General features: G+C 50.9%; 1 protein-coding gene across 1 annotated transcript; it reads right to left on the bottom strand.

Moving 5' to 3' along the window:
- Positions 1-2,920: 2,920 nt before the first annotated feature.
- On the bottom strand, positions 2,921-14,359 carry CDK20 (cyclin dependent kinase 20). The gene is made up of 9 exons (XM_060252367.1): positions 14,342-14,359; positions 11,670-11,752; positions 11,413-11,526; positions 10,902-11,090; positions 9,361-9,482; positions 9,036-9,098; positions 6,766-6,889; positions 5,432-5,587; positions 2,921-3,832 (listed from the first exon to the last, which is right to left on the bottom strand). Exons 2-9 carry the CDS (start codon positions 11,742-11,744, stop codon positions 3,650-3,652), a joined length of 1,026 nt encoding a protein of 341 aa, XP_060108350.1. The 5' UTR covers positions 11,745-11,752; positions 14,342-14,359; the 3' UTR covers positions 2,921-3,649.
- Between the last annotated feature and the right edge of the window lie 1,159 nt (positions 14,360-15,518).

Here is a 15,518-nt window from a genome sequence, read left to right as displayed (position 1 = left end):
TCCAGCTTTCTTGTAACTACGAGGATTGTAATTTCTGTCAATCTCACCGTGTTTTTCCCTTTGTTTGCCAAACCTCCAGGTGGGGCCTGGAGATCTCTTGGAGTGTCAAGTGATCTACAGATGACAGCAATCTGGCTGCCTTAGAGAGAGAACTCCGTGGCATTAGCCCTTGCTCAGCTTCCTCTCTTCTCCAAATCCCACACTCCCAAGCACCATCTCCAAAATTTCAGGTTGCAGCAGAGTTTTTGCTCAAATCCCAGAGTGTTGCCAGTGACACATTCAAGTCACTTCCTATGCTCACAGGAAGTGACATTACCAGTGATGTCAGCATATCACCGGCAAGGGCCCCCAGCCCCAGGAAATTTCCCATGCTCCCTGCTGGTGGAGGACCCAATAACCCTAACTGGCAGTGCTTATGGTAGGTCTTGGGTGATGTAGACCTTTAAATACCAGCTTCTTGAAACTGAACATAAGAAACTGAACATAAGAAAAGAAGATGCTGGATTGACCAGTGATCCATCTAGTCCAGCATCCTGTCTCACACAGGGGCCAACCAGTTCTTCTAGAGGGCCAACAGCAGGGCAGAGAGGCTGAGGCCTTCCTAAGAACATAAGAAGAGCCCTGCTGGATCAGGCCAGTGGTCCATCTAGTTCAGTCTCCTCTCTCACACAGTGGCCAGCCAGTTCCTCTAGAAGGCCAGCAACAGGGCAGAGAGGCTGAGGCTTTCATAAGAACATCAAAAGAGCCCTGCTGGATGAGACCAATGATCCATCTAGTCCAGCATCCTGCCTCACACAGTGGCCAACAATTCTTCTGGAGTGCCAACAACAGGGCAGAGAGGCTGAGGCTTTCATAAGAACATCAGAAGAGCCCTGCTGGATCAGACCAGTGGTCTATCTAGTCTAGCATCCTGACTCACACAGGGGCCAACCACTTCCTCTACAGGGCCAACAGCAGGGCATAGAGACAGAGGCCTTCCTAAGAATATCAGAAGAGGCCTGCTGGATCAGGCCAGTGATCCATCTAGTCCAGCCTCCTCTCTCACACAGTGGCCAGCCAGTTCCTCTGGAGGGCCAGCAACAGGGCAAAGAGGCTGAGGCCTTCATAAGAAATCAGAAGAGCCCTGCTGGATCAGACCAGTGGTCCACCTAGTCCAGCATCCTGCCTCGCACAGTGGCCAACCAGTTCCTCTGGAGGGCCAGCAACACGGCAAAGAGGCCGAGGCCTTCATAAGAAATCAGAAGAGCCCTGCTGGATCAGACCAGTGGTCCACCTAGTCCAGCATCCTGCCTCGCACAGTGGCCAACCAGTTCCTCTGGAGGGCCAGCAACACGGCAAAGAGGCCGAGGCCTTCATAAGAACAGCAGAAGAGCCCTGATGGATCAGACCAGTGGTCCATCTAGTCCAGCCTCCTGTCTCACACAGTAGCCAACCAGTTCCTCTGGAGGGCCAGCAACAGGGCAGAGAGGCCAAGGCCTTCATAAGAACATCAGAAGAGCCCTGCTGGATCAGACCAGTGGTCCACCTAGTCCAGCCTCCTGTCTCACACAGGGGCCAGCCAGTTCCTCTGGAGGGCCAGCAACAGGGCACAGAGGCCAAGGCCTTCCCCTGATGTTGCACAGGATCCAGAGGTTTAGTGCCTCTGAATGTGGAGGTTCCCCTTGGTCACCCCGGCTAGTGGCCACGGACGGACTTCTCCTCCATGACTCTACCGAATCCCCTTTTAAAGCTATTTATTCGTGTGGCCGTCGCTTCATCCTCTGGTAGAGAATGCCACATCTAAATCCCTCTCTGTCCAAAGAAGTACTTCCTTTTGTCCGTCCTGAACCTACTGCCCATCCGCTTCATTGGATGCCCTCGAGTCCTGGTATTTTGGGACAGGGAGAAGACTGGAAGCCAGCAGAGAGTTTTTTTTGGGGGGGGGGGGCGGTGAGGAACCCTGGAGTGGTTAAGAACATAAGAGAAGCCATGTTGGATCAGGCCAACGGCCCATCAAGTCCAACACTCTGTGTCACACAGTGGCAAAAAATGTTATATACACACATACACTGTGGCTAATAGCCACTGATGGACCTGTGCTCCATATTTTTATCTAAACCCCTCTTGAAGGTGGCTATACTTGTGGCCGCCACCACCTCCTGTGGCAGTGAATTCCACATGTTAATCACCCTTTGGGTGAAGAAGTACTTCCTTTTATACATTTTAACCTGACTGCTCAGCAATTTCATCGAATGCCCATGAGTTCTTGTATTGTGAGAAAGGGAGAAAAGTACTTCTTTCTCTACTTTCTCCATCCCATGCATTATCTTGTAAACCTCTATCATGTCACCCCGCAGTCGACGTTTCTCCAAGCTAAAGAGTCCCAAGCGTTTCAACCTTTCTTCATAGGGAAAGTGCTCCAGCCCTTTAATCATTCTAGTTGCCCTTCTCTGCACCTTCTCTAATGCTATAATATCCTTTTTGAGGTGCGGCAACCAGAACTGCACACAGTACTCCAAATGAGACCGCACCATCGATTTATACAGGGGCATTATGATACTGGCTGATTTGTTTTCAATTCCCTTCCTAATAATTCCCAGCATGGCGTTGGCCTTTTTTATTGCAAACGCACACTGTCTTGACACTTTCAGTGAGTTATCTATCATGACCCCAAGATCTCTCTCTTGGTCAGTCTCTGCCAGTTCACACCCCATCAACTTGTATTTGTAGCTGGGATTCTTAGCCCCAATGTGCATTACTTTGCACTTGGCCACATTGAACCGCATCTGCCACGTTGACGCCCACTCACCCAGCCTCAACAGATCCCTTTGGAGTTTAGTGTCAAGCATGCTAGGCAGAGCTACAGTCACTCCCAGAAGTGGGTCAGAAGCACTTTGCGAACACACGGTTTCTTCCAAGAAAGACGCCAGCGGCTAGGTTCTCTCTTAACAAAACTGTTTAATCACACAACCTTCCAGCGCCTCTGCATGGCAGCAGAAGAGGGCAGGGTGTCTGTGTGTGTGTGCGTTTGTGTGACCCAAGCCCCTGGAAGGAAAGATCTAAAGCAGTGGGGCAGACCCTTAAGAGAACCTCCCCCCACCCCCAGCCAAAGGAACAAGGAACTTGTTCTCCAAAGCTACAGGCCCGAGCCACGTCACAGAGCCGAAGGGCAGGAAAGGTGGTCGAGGCTGCAACTGCCCAGCTTCGGCTGTCCTTCGGTGCCCGACAACGATCCATGTGTGACTGGATTCTCCTGTGTAGACAAGACCACCTGGGGGTGGTATCTAACCGCCATAGGGAGCACAGGTAATCCGCCCAAGAGATCCTACTGGAGAGCGGTGTCCATCATTCCAGGTCGCAGAGGGTTCTTTGTTCTTAAGAGCTGCGGCAATTTGGGCAAGAAATGTTCCTTCGACGAGGCACTGCAGGAGAGGGAGGAACTACACATCCCAACATTCTCCCTTCTGTCCTAAGGGAACCTACTCTCCCCCATCTCCCAGCCCAAGGACCTGGCTCTGTTTAGAAGCGGCATCCCCAGCAGACAAAATGCCACTCACGGGCCCTTTCGGTCTCCCACAGCGTGGGTCCAACCTGACCCGGGACAGCAGAAGGATCGGGGTGCTGGAGAGAGCCCGAGCCAGCCGTGGGGGATGTCCGGCCTGCCTCCCCTTCAGTCGTCGATGACGTAAGGTGCCACAAGTTCCAGATCCACCAGGGCTTCTTCCAGAGGCTGCTCCACGTGGAAATCCCGCTGGTGCTGGGGACGGGCCTTCTTGCCCCCCCGCTGGGGGACGGGCAGCTCCGAGTGGTGGGCGGGGAGCGGAGGGGTGAAGAAATAGGGGTGCAGCAGCGCCTGGAGAGAAGCAGAAAAGAGAACTGTCCGTCTGGATCAGGCTCAAGGGCCATCTAATTCCACGCCAGCCTTCTTGTACCTTACTTTACTCAAGGAGTGAGGGCGAGTTGGGATTCGCTGCCAGGAGTCGTAGGGATGGCCACAAGTGCAGGTGATTTTAAAAGGGGATTTGAGAAACTCACAAAAGGAAGTCCCACCCCTGGCTACTGGCTATGGTGACCAAACGGAGCCTCCACACCGAGAGGCAGGCCATCCAGGGAGGGAGGGAGGGAGGGAGGGAGGGAGGGAGGGAAGGAAGGAAGGAAGGAAGGTCCTCCTATTGTGTCCTCTTGTTCACAGCCTTGCTCAGGTCTTGCAAACTGAAGGCCCTTGTGGCTTCCCAGACCGAGTCGATCCACCGCTTATCGGGTCTTTCTTCTTTTCCTGCTGCCTTCAACTCTTCCTAGCACTACTGTCTTTCCCAGTGGCTCTGGGAAACAACCTCAGTAGAGTCATTTGAACTTCTAGGGAGAGTTCAGGCTTGATTTGACCTAGGACTCACTGACTTGGAGCACACCCTAGCACAGGGGTGGCCAAACAGTGGCTCAGGAGCCACATGCGGTTCTTTCACACATATTATGGGGCTCTCAGCATCCCCCTCCTCCAGCTCTCTATAAATCACTTCAAGCCAAGTCAGTCAGCAGCTTGGAGAATGTATTTAAAATTAAAGTTGCTTTCTTTCCACCTCTCACTCATCTTTTTGCTCTTCCTTCCTTCCTCCCTTCCTTCCTTCCTCCCTCCATCCCTTCCTTTCCCCCTCTCTCCCTTCCTTCTTTCCTCCCTCATTCCCTTCCTTTCTTCCTCCTTCCCTCCCTTCCTCCCTTTCTTCCTCCCTCCCTTGCTTCCTCCCTCCCTTCCTTCCTTCCTTCCTTCCTCCCTTCCTCCCTCCCTTGCTTCCTCCCTTCCTCCCTCCCTCCTTTCCTCCCTCCCTTCCTCCCTCCCTTTCTTCCTCCCTTCTTTCCTCCCTCCCTTTCTCCCTTCCTTTCTTCCTCCTTCCCTCCCTTGCTTCCTCCCTCCCTTTCTTCCTCCCCTTCCTTCCTACCTTCCTTCCTCCCTCCCTTCCTCCCTTTCTTCTTCCCTCCCTCCCTTCTTTCCTCCCTCCCTCCCTTTCTTCCTCCCTCCCTCCCTTCCTTCCTCCCTCCCTCCCTTTCTCCCTTCCTTCCTCCCTCCCTCCCTTGCTTCCTCCCTCCCTTTCTTCCTCCCCTTCCTTCCTACCTTCCTTCATCCCTCCCTTCCTCCCTCCCTTTCTTCCTCCCTCCCTCCCTTGCTTCCTCCCTTTCTTCCCCCCTCCCTCCCTTCTTTCCTCCCTCCCTTCCGACTCTCAAACATCTGACGTTTATTCTATGTGGCTCTTATGTTAAACAAGTTTGACCACACCTGCCCAAGCATTTATGATTTGATTTTTAAGAGCGTTTGCTCCTCACCACCGCCAATGAAAATCTGCCCTGCCGGATTCTTCCTGGAGCCCCACTCGTTCCTCTCCTGTTCCCTGGGAAAGAACGCTGGCATCAGGAGGCCAGGAGCCTCGGTCCACCCTCCATACTGTCCCCCCATTGTTACCTGTGCTGCCCGCACGCGGTGCTTCGAAGGATAGACCAGGAACTGTTTCAGGAGCTGCACAGCCTGGGGCGAAGCATCCGGCACCACCTGCTCCAGGGGGACGGGCAGCTTCTCTTTGAACGAGATCTTGTTGTAATCAGGCAGCTCGGTGATCTCCTGTCCCGAGAAAGGAGAAGACGCCATCAAGTCACGTCCGACTTATGGCAACCCTTTAGGGTTTTTGAGGCACAAGGTGGTCAGAGGCAGTTTGCTATTGCCGGCCTCTGCATAAGCAAACCCTTGGTGGTCTCCCATCCAAGTACTAAGAACGTAACAGAGAAGCCAAGTTGGATCAGGCCAATGGCCCATCTGGTCCAGCACTATGTGTCACGCAGTGGCCAAAAACCGGGAAGATCACCAGCAGGGCCAGACTCCAGAAGCTCTCCCATAGTGGCCTTCCAAGCACCAAGAAGACACAGCATCGCTGCCCCTGACATAAGAGAAGCCATGTTGGATCAGGCCAATGGCCCATCCAGTCCAATGCTCTGGGCCACACAGCGGCCAAAAACCAGGTGCTATCAGGAGGTCTACCAGTGGCACCAGAACTCCAGAAGCCCTCCCACTGATGCCCCCCCATCCAAGCACCGAGAATTCTGAGTATCATTGCCCCTGACATAAGAGAAGCTATGTTGGATCAGGCCATCCAGTCGAACACTCTGTGTCACACAGTGGCCAAAAACCAGGGGCTGACAGGAAGTCCACCAGGGGACCTGAACTCCAGAAGCCCTCCCACTGTTGCCCCCCAAGCACCGAGAATTCAGAGCATCCCTGTCCCAGAACTAAGAGAAGCCATGTTGGATCAGGCCAATAGCCCATCCAGTCCAATGCTCTGTGTCACACAGTGGCCAAAACCCAGGGACCATCAGGAGATCCACCTGCAGAACTCCAGAAGCCGTCCCATTATGGCCCCCCAAGCACCAAGAAGACAAAGCATCACTGTCTCAGATGCAAGAACACAAGAGAAGCCATGTTGGATCACATTTCCTTCCTCCCAACACTCTGTGTCACACAGTGGTCAAAAAAACCAGGTGTCATCAGCAGAGCCAGAATTCCAGAAGCTCTCCCACTGTTACCTCCCAAGTACCAAGAATACAGAGCATCACTGACCCAGGTGTACTAACCAGGACTGACCCTGCTTAACTTCCGACATCTGGCAAGATTGAGTTAGCCAAGAAAGAGATCAGGGTGGAAATTTGGAAACCTTGGTTCTTCAATCTTTCCTCCCCCAGACGCAGGGTGGAACCACAGCGCCAGCCCTTCTGGAGACAAAAATATCTCATTGCTGTTCAACCCACCGGCCAGATCTTCTGGTTGGGGGTCCCAAGCACTCCGAGGACACAGCACAACTGTTCGATGTCGTTCTCCCCTGGGAAGAGCGGGGAGTTGTTGAGAAGCTCCGCAAAGATGCAGCCCACGGCCCTGGAAAGAGACAGGAGAGAGGGTCAGTTGGCAGAACCAGCAGGGGCAGGATCCTGGAAGGGGAAGGGGACCAGAGAGCCACAGGATCTAACTTGCTGATGCTATGCAGCACCTTTGGGTTCAATGCTACACATTCAGCTGCTTGCAAAACTCTGTTCCTTGCTGTGGCTACCCTCACAGCGGATACATAAGGATATCAGAAGAGCCCTGCTGGATCAGACCAGTGGTCCATCTAGTCCAGCATCCTGCCTCATACGCTGGCCAAGCAGTTCCTTCTGGAGGTCCAACAACAGGGCACAGAGGCCGAGGCCTCTATTGCTCTCTTTACCAAACACCAGTTTCCAGGACATCTGTGTTAAAAACCCCAGCAACTGAATGGGCTTTATACGGACTTTGTTCTGATAACTGAACACACACTCTGAGATCAAGAGAGGATAAGTAATCTCATCCACTGGGCTCACAGGAAGCCCATTATAGTTGCTTTGGAACTACAGGAGTCATTTACTCACTAGCTCAAGATGGGGGGCCGTGTTAGTCTGTCTGCAGCAGTAGAAAAGAGCAAGAGTTCAGGAGCACCTGAAAGCAGGGCTCATTTCCTAGCAGGAGCCTCTTTGCATATTAGGCCACACACCCCTGATGTAGCCAATCCTCAAAGAGCTTACAAGGCTGTTCTTACAGGGCCTACTGTAAGCTCTTGGAGGATTGGCTACATCAGGGGTGTGTGGCCTAATATGCAAAGGAGTCACTGCTAAAAAAAAAGCCCTGATTAGGCCACACCTCCTTGATGTAGCCAATCCTCCAAGTCCTTACAGGGCTCTTCGTACAGGGCCTACTGTAAGCTCCAGGGGGATTGGCTACATCAGGGGTGTGTGGCCTAATATGCAAAGGAGCTCCTGCTAGAAAGTGAGCCCTGCCTGAAAGACTAACAAAATGGGTGGCAGAACAAAGTTTTGAGTCCAGTGGCAACTTTAAGACCAACACAAGACATAAGCTCCCGCGTGGCAACTTATGGCAATTCTAGCTATATCTGAAGAGGGGAGCCATGACTCACAAAAGTTCCTCCCCTGCCACAAATTTTGTTAGTCTTTAAGGTGCTCTTGGACTCTTGCTCTTTCCTACTTACTGTTTTTCAAGCCCACACATTTGCAGGAACGGCTGGGGAGGGTGGGCTGTCTTTTGGGCCACCCAGAACTCCCAGCCCCGACCTGAGCGGCCCCTTTCTCCTTCACCGATGCTGAACTGAATTTTATCTTTCCCCAAACATGTGCTGTCTCCTTTCTCAGAAGGTAGGGATCTCTTCTGGAGAAGGGCGGAATGCAAAGGAAACTGTTGTATGCTATATATTAAACCAAAGCCCCGTGGCGCAGAGTTGTAAAGTTGCACTATTGCAGTCCTAAGCTCTGCTCACAACCTGAATTCGATCCCGGTGGAAGCCGGGTTCAGGTAGCCGGCTCGAGGTTGGCTCAGCCTTCCATCCTTCTGAGGTCGGTAAAATGAGGACCCAGCTTGCTGGGGGGAAAGCGTAGATGACTGGGGAAGGCAATGGCAAACCACCCCGTAAAAAGTCTGCCGTGGAAACGTCGTCATATGACGTCACACCAGGGTCAGATATGACTGGTGCTTGCACTACCTTTACCTTTATATATTACAGGGGTGGCCAACGGTAGCTCTTCAGATTTTTTTGCCTACAACTCCCATCAGCCCCAGCCAGCATGGCTGACGGCTGGGGCTGATGGGAGTTGTAGGCAAAAAACATCTGGAGAGCTACCGTTGGCCACCCCTGATATATTAAACGGGACATAAAACATGGAAGTGGGGGGGAGGGACTTAACTGGTTCCCCCCAGTTCTGATAGGAGGAAAATGCAGCTCTTATAGCAAATAGCACAGCAAAGGAGAAAAAAAGTTGAGTTTTATACCCCCCTTTTCTGTACCCTCAGGCGTCTGGAAGCGGCTTACAATCGCCTTTCCTCCCCCCACAAAAGGCACCTTGTGAAGCCGGTGAGACTGAGACAGATTCCAAGAGAACTGTGACTGTTCCAAGGTCACCCAGAAGGCTTCATGTACAGGAGCGGGGATTCGAACCCGGTTCTCCAGATTAGAGTCCACTGCTCCTAACCTCTACACCATGTTGGCAAAGACACTCACCAGAGATCCACACCTTCATCGTATTTCCGAGCACCATAGAGGAGTTCCGGGGCCCGATACCACCTAAGGGAGAAGAGCCCACATTGTCACATTGAAACATTCAAACCTTCAGCACGTCCCAGACTCTGGCCAATAGGACCTTCACACATAAGGCTCATACCGATCCTGACCCCATCCTTCTCTGAAGCCGCTGGATTGGTTAGGATAGATCTCAAGAGCCTTGGAATCAGATCCTTTGGCCAAAGCTGCCTTGATTCTCCCTCCCCTGGCTCTCTTACATCAGATATCATTCAATTTCCCTTTCTCCCCCGCCCATCCAATTCACCTGGTAGCCACTTTGTGGCTATACAGCCGGTCTCCGTCTCTGGTGAACACCCTGGCCAGACCAAAGTCTGCGATTTTAAGCTGCCCTGTGGAGCTGATCAGCAAATTGGCTGGTTTCAGGTCCTGGAAGGGATAGACCAGAATTCAGAGAAAAAGAGGTCCTTAGATGTAAAAGAGTGCTGGGGAAGGAGCTAAGCAGTGTGACCAGGTGAAAACAAGTGAGTCAGGGTTTCAAGAGGAAGAAGAGATAAAAAAGCCTAGAGCAAGGATGTCAAACGCGGCCTGGGGGCCAAATCAGAGAACTCCTATCAGGACCCCAAGCAACTGGCTGTCATCTGTTTCCTTTTCCTTCTCTCTTGTTTCCTTCTGCATCACATCTTGCTTTGCAAGGCCTGCTCAATTGTACAGGAGCTGCAGAGCAAAGCCTCTATTTTCTCCACTGGCTGAGGCTCCTCCCTTGGAGAGGAAGGGGGGGGGAGGAATAGTTTGCTTTGCCAGGCTCTCTCAATTGCACTGCAGAGCTACTTAGCCAAGCCTCTCTTCCTTCTATTGGCTGAGACTCCTCCCCCTTCTGGTCCACTGGGGAAGGAAGGAAAGAGCCAGAGCTTCCTTTACCCAGTTCTCTGGATCGCACAGGAGAGATACAAAGAAAGCACCATTAAGACCAATGAGTGCTAATGCATCAATCATGCTTTATTTTAAGTTTTAAAATAAATCTTTAATAGTGTTTGCTATAAAGTTTATATCTCTGCCACCTGGCATTACATTTTACGATGCACATGGTCCATCCCGACAAGGTGTCATTTACAAATCAGTTTGACACCCCTTAGGGTTGCCAAATTCAATTCAAGAAATATCTGGGGACTTTAGGGGTGGAGCCTGGAGACTTTGGGGGTGGAGCCAGGAACAAGGGTGTGACAAGCATAATTGAACTCCAAGGGAGTTCTGGCCATCATATTTAAAGGGACAGCACACCTTTTTAAATGTCTTCCTTCCATAGGAAATAATGAAGGATAAGGGCACCTTCTTTTGGGGCTCATAGAATTAGACCCCCTGGTCCAATCATTTTGAAGCTTGGGGGGTACTTTGGGGAGAGGCACTAGATACTATACTGAAAATTTGGTGCCTCTAGCTCAAAAAACAACTCCCCCAGAGCCCCCAAAACCTCCAGATCAATTCCCCATTATACCCTATGAGAATCGATCTCCACATAGGGAATAATGAAGTGCTCAGCAGACGTCCCCCCCCCCCCCCCCGCTGTTTCTGGCAACTCTGAAGCGAGGGATTGGCCTCTCTACTCACGAGTTGCAGCCAACTTCTTCCAAGTAACACAGACACCCCATCCCAAGAGGAAGCCTTTCCAATCGGAGGCTGGAGCCTCCTGAGGGGGAAAGTCACATGGTGGCTTTGGGGGCGGGGCTTCCCCCACCAGCCAGCTGACGGGGGGCAGGAAGAAGCCTGGGAAAGCAGAAGAACCCCCACTGGGACCTGGGGATTGGCAAGCCTAACACCCCTGCCCTAGCAGTTAGAAAAAGGCCTCACCCGGTGCATGATGGAGTTGGTATGGCAGAAAGCCACTCCCTTGAGCAGCATGAGCATGTAGCCTTTCACTTGGGCATCGGTGAGGGGCTGTTCGGAGTTGCGGATCACCTCGGAAAGGTCTGAGATCATGTACTCGAACACCAGGACAAAGCCAGTGCCGTGGGGGAAGACATCCTTCAGCTTCACCACCTGCAGAGAGGGAAGGAGCGGCCCGACATCAGTCAGGGTGCCCTTCCCATCAGGTCCCCCCCTTTAAGGTTTACAGGCAGCATATGGCAACCAGTGGGGAGAGCTGTGGGAGGGGGACACAACATCGTAGAGGGGGGAAATTAAAAAAAAGAGCCTTGTGTACGTCTTGGAAATGTATACAGGAAGTGACAACGGGTAGCTCTAGGAATAGTTGGAAACTCTATGGTAAAACCGTAAAAGGTTCAGGAGAGCCTTAATTCAAAGCACATATGTCCCTCTTTACAACCTGCTTACACAGAGGAAGAATTCAACGACTACTCACATGTTGGTTTTCCTCAATCTCCTGCAGGGCTTTGATCTCCCTCAGGGCTTGGTTTGGTATCCCGTCCTCCAGCTTGCGGAGAGCCACTTTCTTCAGGGCGACCGTCTCCCCTGTCTGTGTAGAATGCAAACACGGAGGGAAACGGGGTATATGTGTGAGGGTGGTGGTGTCTGGTACCCTATTCCCCTGCTTCAGCCCCTTCTCTCCCAGAACCTGAGGAGCTTTCAGTCCCAGTGGGCAAGAGGGATCCCACTCACTTCAATATTCTTGGCTTTGAAAACAATCCCATGGGCCCCCTCTCCGATGTGGCCCAAGATGCTGTACTGGTCCATGGTAGCCCCTGTGAGGGGAAACGGAGTGGAAATAAATCATACCACAGCACACAGCCTTACAGTAGCAGTAGCAAACACACACCTTTAAAATCCAGATTTTCTCAGGAGTCATAAAGATGCAGGTTTCTATAGCAATCATTTTAATCTGGTTTCAAAACAGGTCAGCTGCAAAGCAAGTTCCAGGAATGCATCAAAGTGACACCTCCACAAAATCAGAAGGGCGAGGAGAGAAAGTCCAGTATCTGCAAGTGCCCATGTCAAATGTCATCCAATCACAGCTGACTATCCAATGTATTTCTCTTTTAGCTGTATTGACACATTCAAACAGGTCCAAGTGGGCAACTACTTCAATGGTTTGAAGTAGTTGAACAAAGCAGGAGTCAAGTTGCACCATTTAGACCAACCAAGTTTTATTCAGATCCAAGTGGGCAGCCGTATTGGTCTGAAGTAGTTGAACAAAGCAGGATTCAAGTTGCAGCTTTACGACCAACCAAGTTTTATTCAGAACGTAAGCTTTCGTGTGCTCTCTAAGCACACTTCATCAGACGTTCAAACAGGGATATTGGTTGCTTATCCCATTACATATCTTGAACCCATCTCCCACTATATTTTAATGTATATTTCTCCTAATGACAAACTATATGTATGTTGCATGTTAAAAGGTAAATTAGTTGGATGGGAAAACTTCTGAAATAGAAATTCCTTCCTTTTGGCCCAGGTTTATAACAACAGTGTCATTTTGACACACGACTCTCACATTTTGACATACTACTGTTTTGTTGCTTTCACATGACCATGCTACTCAGATCAAAGGTTTGCTCAATTTGTTAATTTTACTATTCTGTCATTGGATCTTATATTTGTACCATTTTACATTCTAAACCACGGCCTATCAGATAATTTTACTATTCTGCCATTGGATCTTAAATCTGTATCCTTTTACATTCTGAGCCATTGCCTACCAGCTCTGTGTGGTTCTGCTCACTGTGCCAGATTCCTAGTCTGATGAAGTGTGCTTAGAGCACAGGAAAGCTTACGTTCTGAATAAAACTAAGTTGGTCTTAAAGGTGCTATTGACTCCTATTTTGTTCAGCCGACTTATGGTAACTCCGTAGGGTTTTCGAGAAAGTTAAGGGAGTTTGCCACCACTAGCCTCTGAAGCTCTTCTACCTGCCCAGTGCCCGTTAAATTCCAAGTGAAGCATTTCTCCAGAACCCTCTTAGGCACAGAAAGATTTACATCAAAAGGAAGTACTTCTTCACCCAAAGGGTGATTAACATGTGGAATTCACTGCCACAGGAGGTGGTGGCGGCCACAAGTATAGCCACCTTCAAGAAGGGTTTAGATAAAAATATGGAGCACAGGTCCATCAGTGGCTATTAGCCACAGTGTATGTGTGTATATAAAAATTTTTGCCACTGTGTGACACAGAGTGTTGGACTTGATGGGCCGTTGGCCTGATCCAACATGGCTTCTCTTATGTTCTTATCTGCTGAATTTCATGCCGCTATTTAAGAGCCTCTGTACTTCTTTAGCCGGACTCCTTAAAGGAGGGCTTTCCATTTGGGGTTGCCAATTGTGGGTTGGGAAATTCCTGGATATTTGGGGGAGGAGTCAGGGAAGGGTTTAGGGTGGGGAGGGGCCTCAGAAGGGTACATCATGCCACAGAGTCTATCCTCCAAAGCAGCCATTTCCACCAGGTGGCAAATTAGGGTTGCCAAGTCCAATTCAAGAAATATCTGGGGACTTTGGGGGTGGAGCCAGGAGACAATGGGGTGGAGCCAGGAGCAAGGATGTGACAAGCATAATTGAACTCCAAAAGGAGTTCCAGTCATCACATTTAAAGGGACCGCACACTTTTTAAATGCCTTCCTTCCATAAGAAATAATGAAGGATAGGGGCACCTTCTTTTGGGGCTCAAAGAATTGGACCCCCTGGTCCAATCCTTTTAAAACTTGGGGGGTATTTTGTGGAGAGGCACTGGATGCTATGCTGAAAATTTGGTGCCTCTACCTCAAACAACAACCTCCCCACAGCCCCAGATACACGCAGATCAAATCTCCATTGTTTCCTATGGGAATAAGTCTCCATAGGGAATAATAGAGTTCTCCGCAAACATTCCCCCCCCCCCGCTTTCTGATAACCCTGAAGCGGGGGGAGGGCCTCCGAACCGAGGGATTCCCTGCCCTCACCTGTGGATTGGCAATCCTAAGCAAATAGATCCCAGTCATCTGGAGTCTGAGATCAGCTGAAATGCCAGATCTCCAGGTCCCACCTGGAAGCTGACAATCCTACTTCCATCTTCCCATAAGCATGAATCCAGGCCAGCTGAATTCTGGGAAACCCACCCAGACTGCATGCTATCTATTGGGAGAAACCACCACCACCACCACGCACTTTCTAGTGTTGCCAACCTCCAGGTGGGGCCTGGCAGTTTCTAGGAACCACAACTGCTTCCCAGGCCACAAAGATCAGTTCTCCTGGAGGAAATGGCATCTTTCGAAGGTGGGGACTACAGCATTATTTATACCCTTCCCAGGCTTCAGTCCAAAATCTCCAGATATTTCCCAAGCTGGAGCTGGCAACCATGAAAACACCCTTCTCAAACCCCCTCTTCCCCGCAGAGGTCTAATTCAAGGCGGGATCTGGCCCGTCCTCTAAGCAAAACAACCAGATGATGCTTGCGAAGCGCTGCAACCACAGCAAGTATCCAACCAACCTTAAATTTAATTTTTACGGAGACCCACTCCGCGTACCTCAGCCTTTCGGTCCCGCTTACGGAAGAGGCGAATCAGAACCGGAAGGGATAGCTGCCTGGCCCGTTTGCTACCTCTTTGACGAACAGCGGGCAGCTCCGCGTTGACAACACTTCCGGAATCTCCGCGGCCTAGCAACCCTTGACAACACTTCCGGAATCTCCGCGGCCTCAGTCACCTGACTCATAACGTCTCCCTCCCTGCTCTTAAAGAGACAGCGACTAATAAGCGAAGGTTGTGGGGATTGAAAAATTCAAGCCGGGGAGGCATCTTAGAGGTCATCTAGTCCGACTCTCCTGCTCAATGCACTTTTTTTTGTCCTATGAGATTCACTGCTACGGGATACGCAAAAGATCAGTTCGTTCGTGAATTTGCATTGCCAACCTCCAGGTGGTACCTGGAGATCTCCCGCTATTATGATTGATCTCCATAGGACCAAGATCAATTCCCATGGAGAAAATGGCTGCTTTGGAGGGTGGATTCTAGGACATCATGCCCTGCTGAGGTCCCTCCCCAAACCCCATCTTCCCCAAGTTCCAACCTCCAAATCTTTAACATAGGGTTGCCAATCCCCAGGTGTGGGAGGCCCTCCCCCGCTCAGGGTCATCACAAAGCAGGGAAATGTCTGCTGGGCACTCCATGGATAGCCACAGATCAATTCTTCATTAGATCCTATGGGAATCGGTCCCCATATGGGGACCGATTCCCATAGGATCTAATGAAGAATTGATCCATGGCTATCTATGGCTCTAAGGGGCCTGTTCTTTTGAGGTAGAGGCACCAGATTTTCAGCATAGCATCTGGTTCTTCTTCTCAAAAGACCCCCCCCCCCCAAGTTTCAACAAGATTGGACCAGGGGGTCCAATTCTATGAGCCCCAGAAGAAGGTGCCCCATCCTTCCTTCTTTCCAAACGAAGGGAAAGCATTGAAAAGGTGTGCGGTCCCTTTCAACGTGATGGCCAGAACTCCCTTTGGAGTCCAATCGTGCTTGTCACACTCTTGCTCCTGGATCCACCTC

This window comes from Heteronotia binoei, chromosome 13 (assembly GCF_032191835.1).
Source record: "Heteronotia binoei isolate CCM8104 ecotype False Entrance Well chromosome 13, APGP_CSIRO_Hbin_v1, whole genome shotgun sequence".
In the NCBI taxonomy this organism is placed as follows: domain Eukaryota; kingdom Metazoa; phylum Chordata; class Lepidosauria; order Squamata; family Gekkonidae; genus Heteronotia; species Heteronotia binoei.
This window is presented reverse-complemented; position numbering and strand designations above follow the sequence as displayed.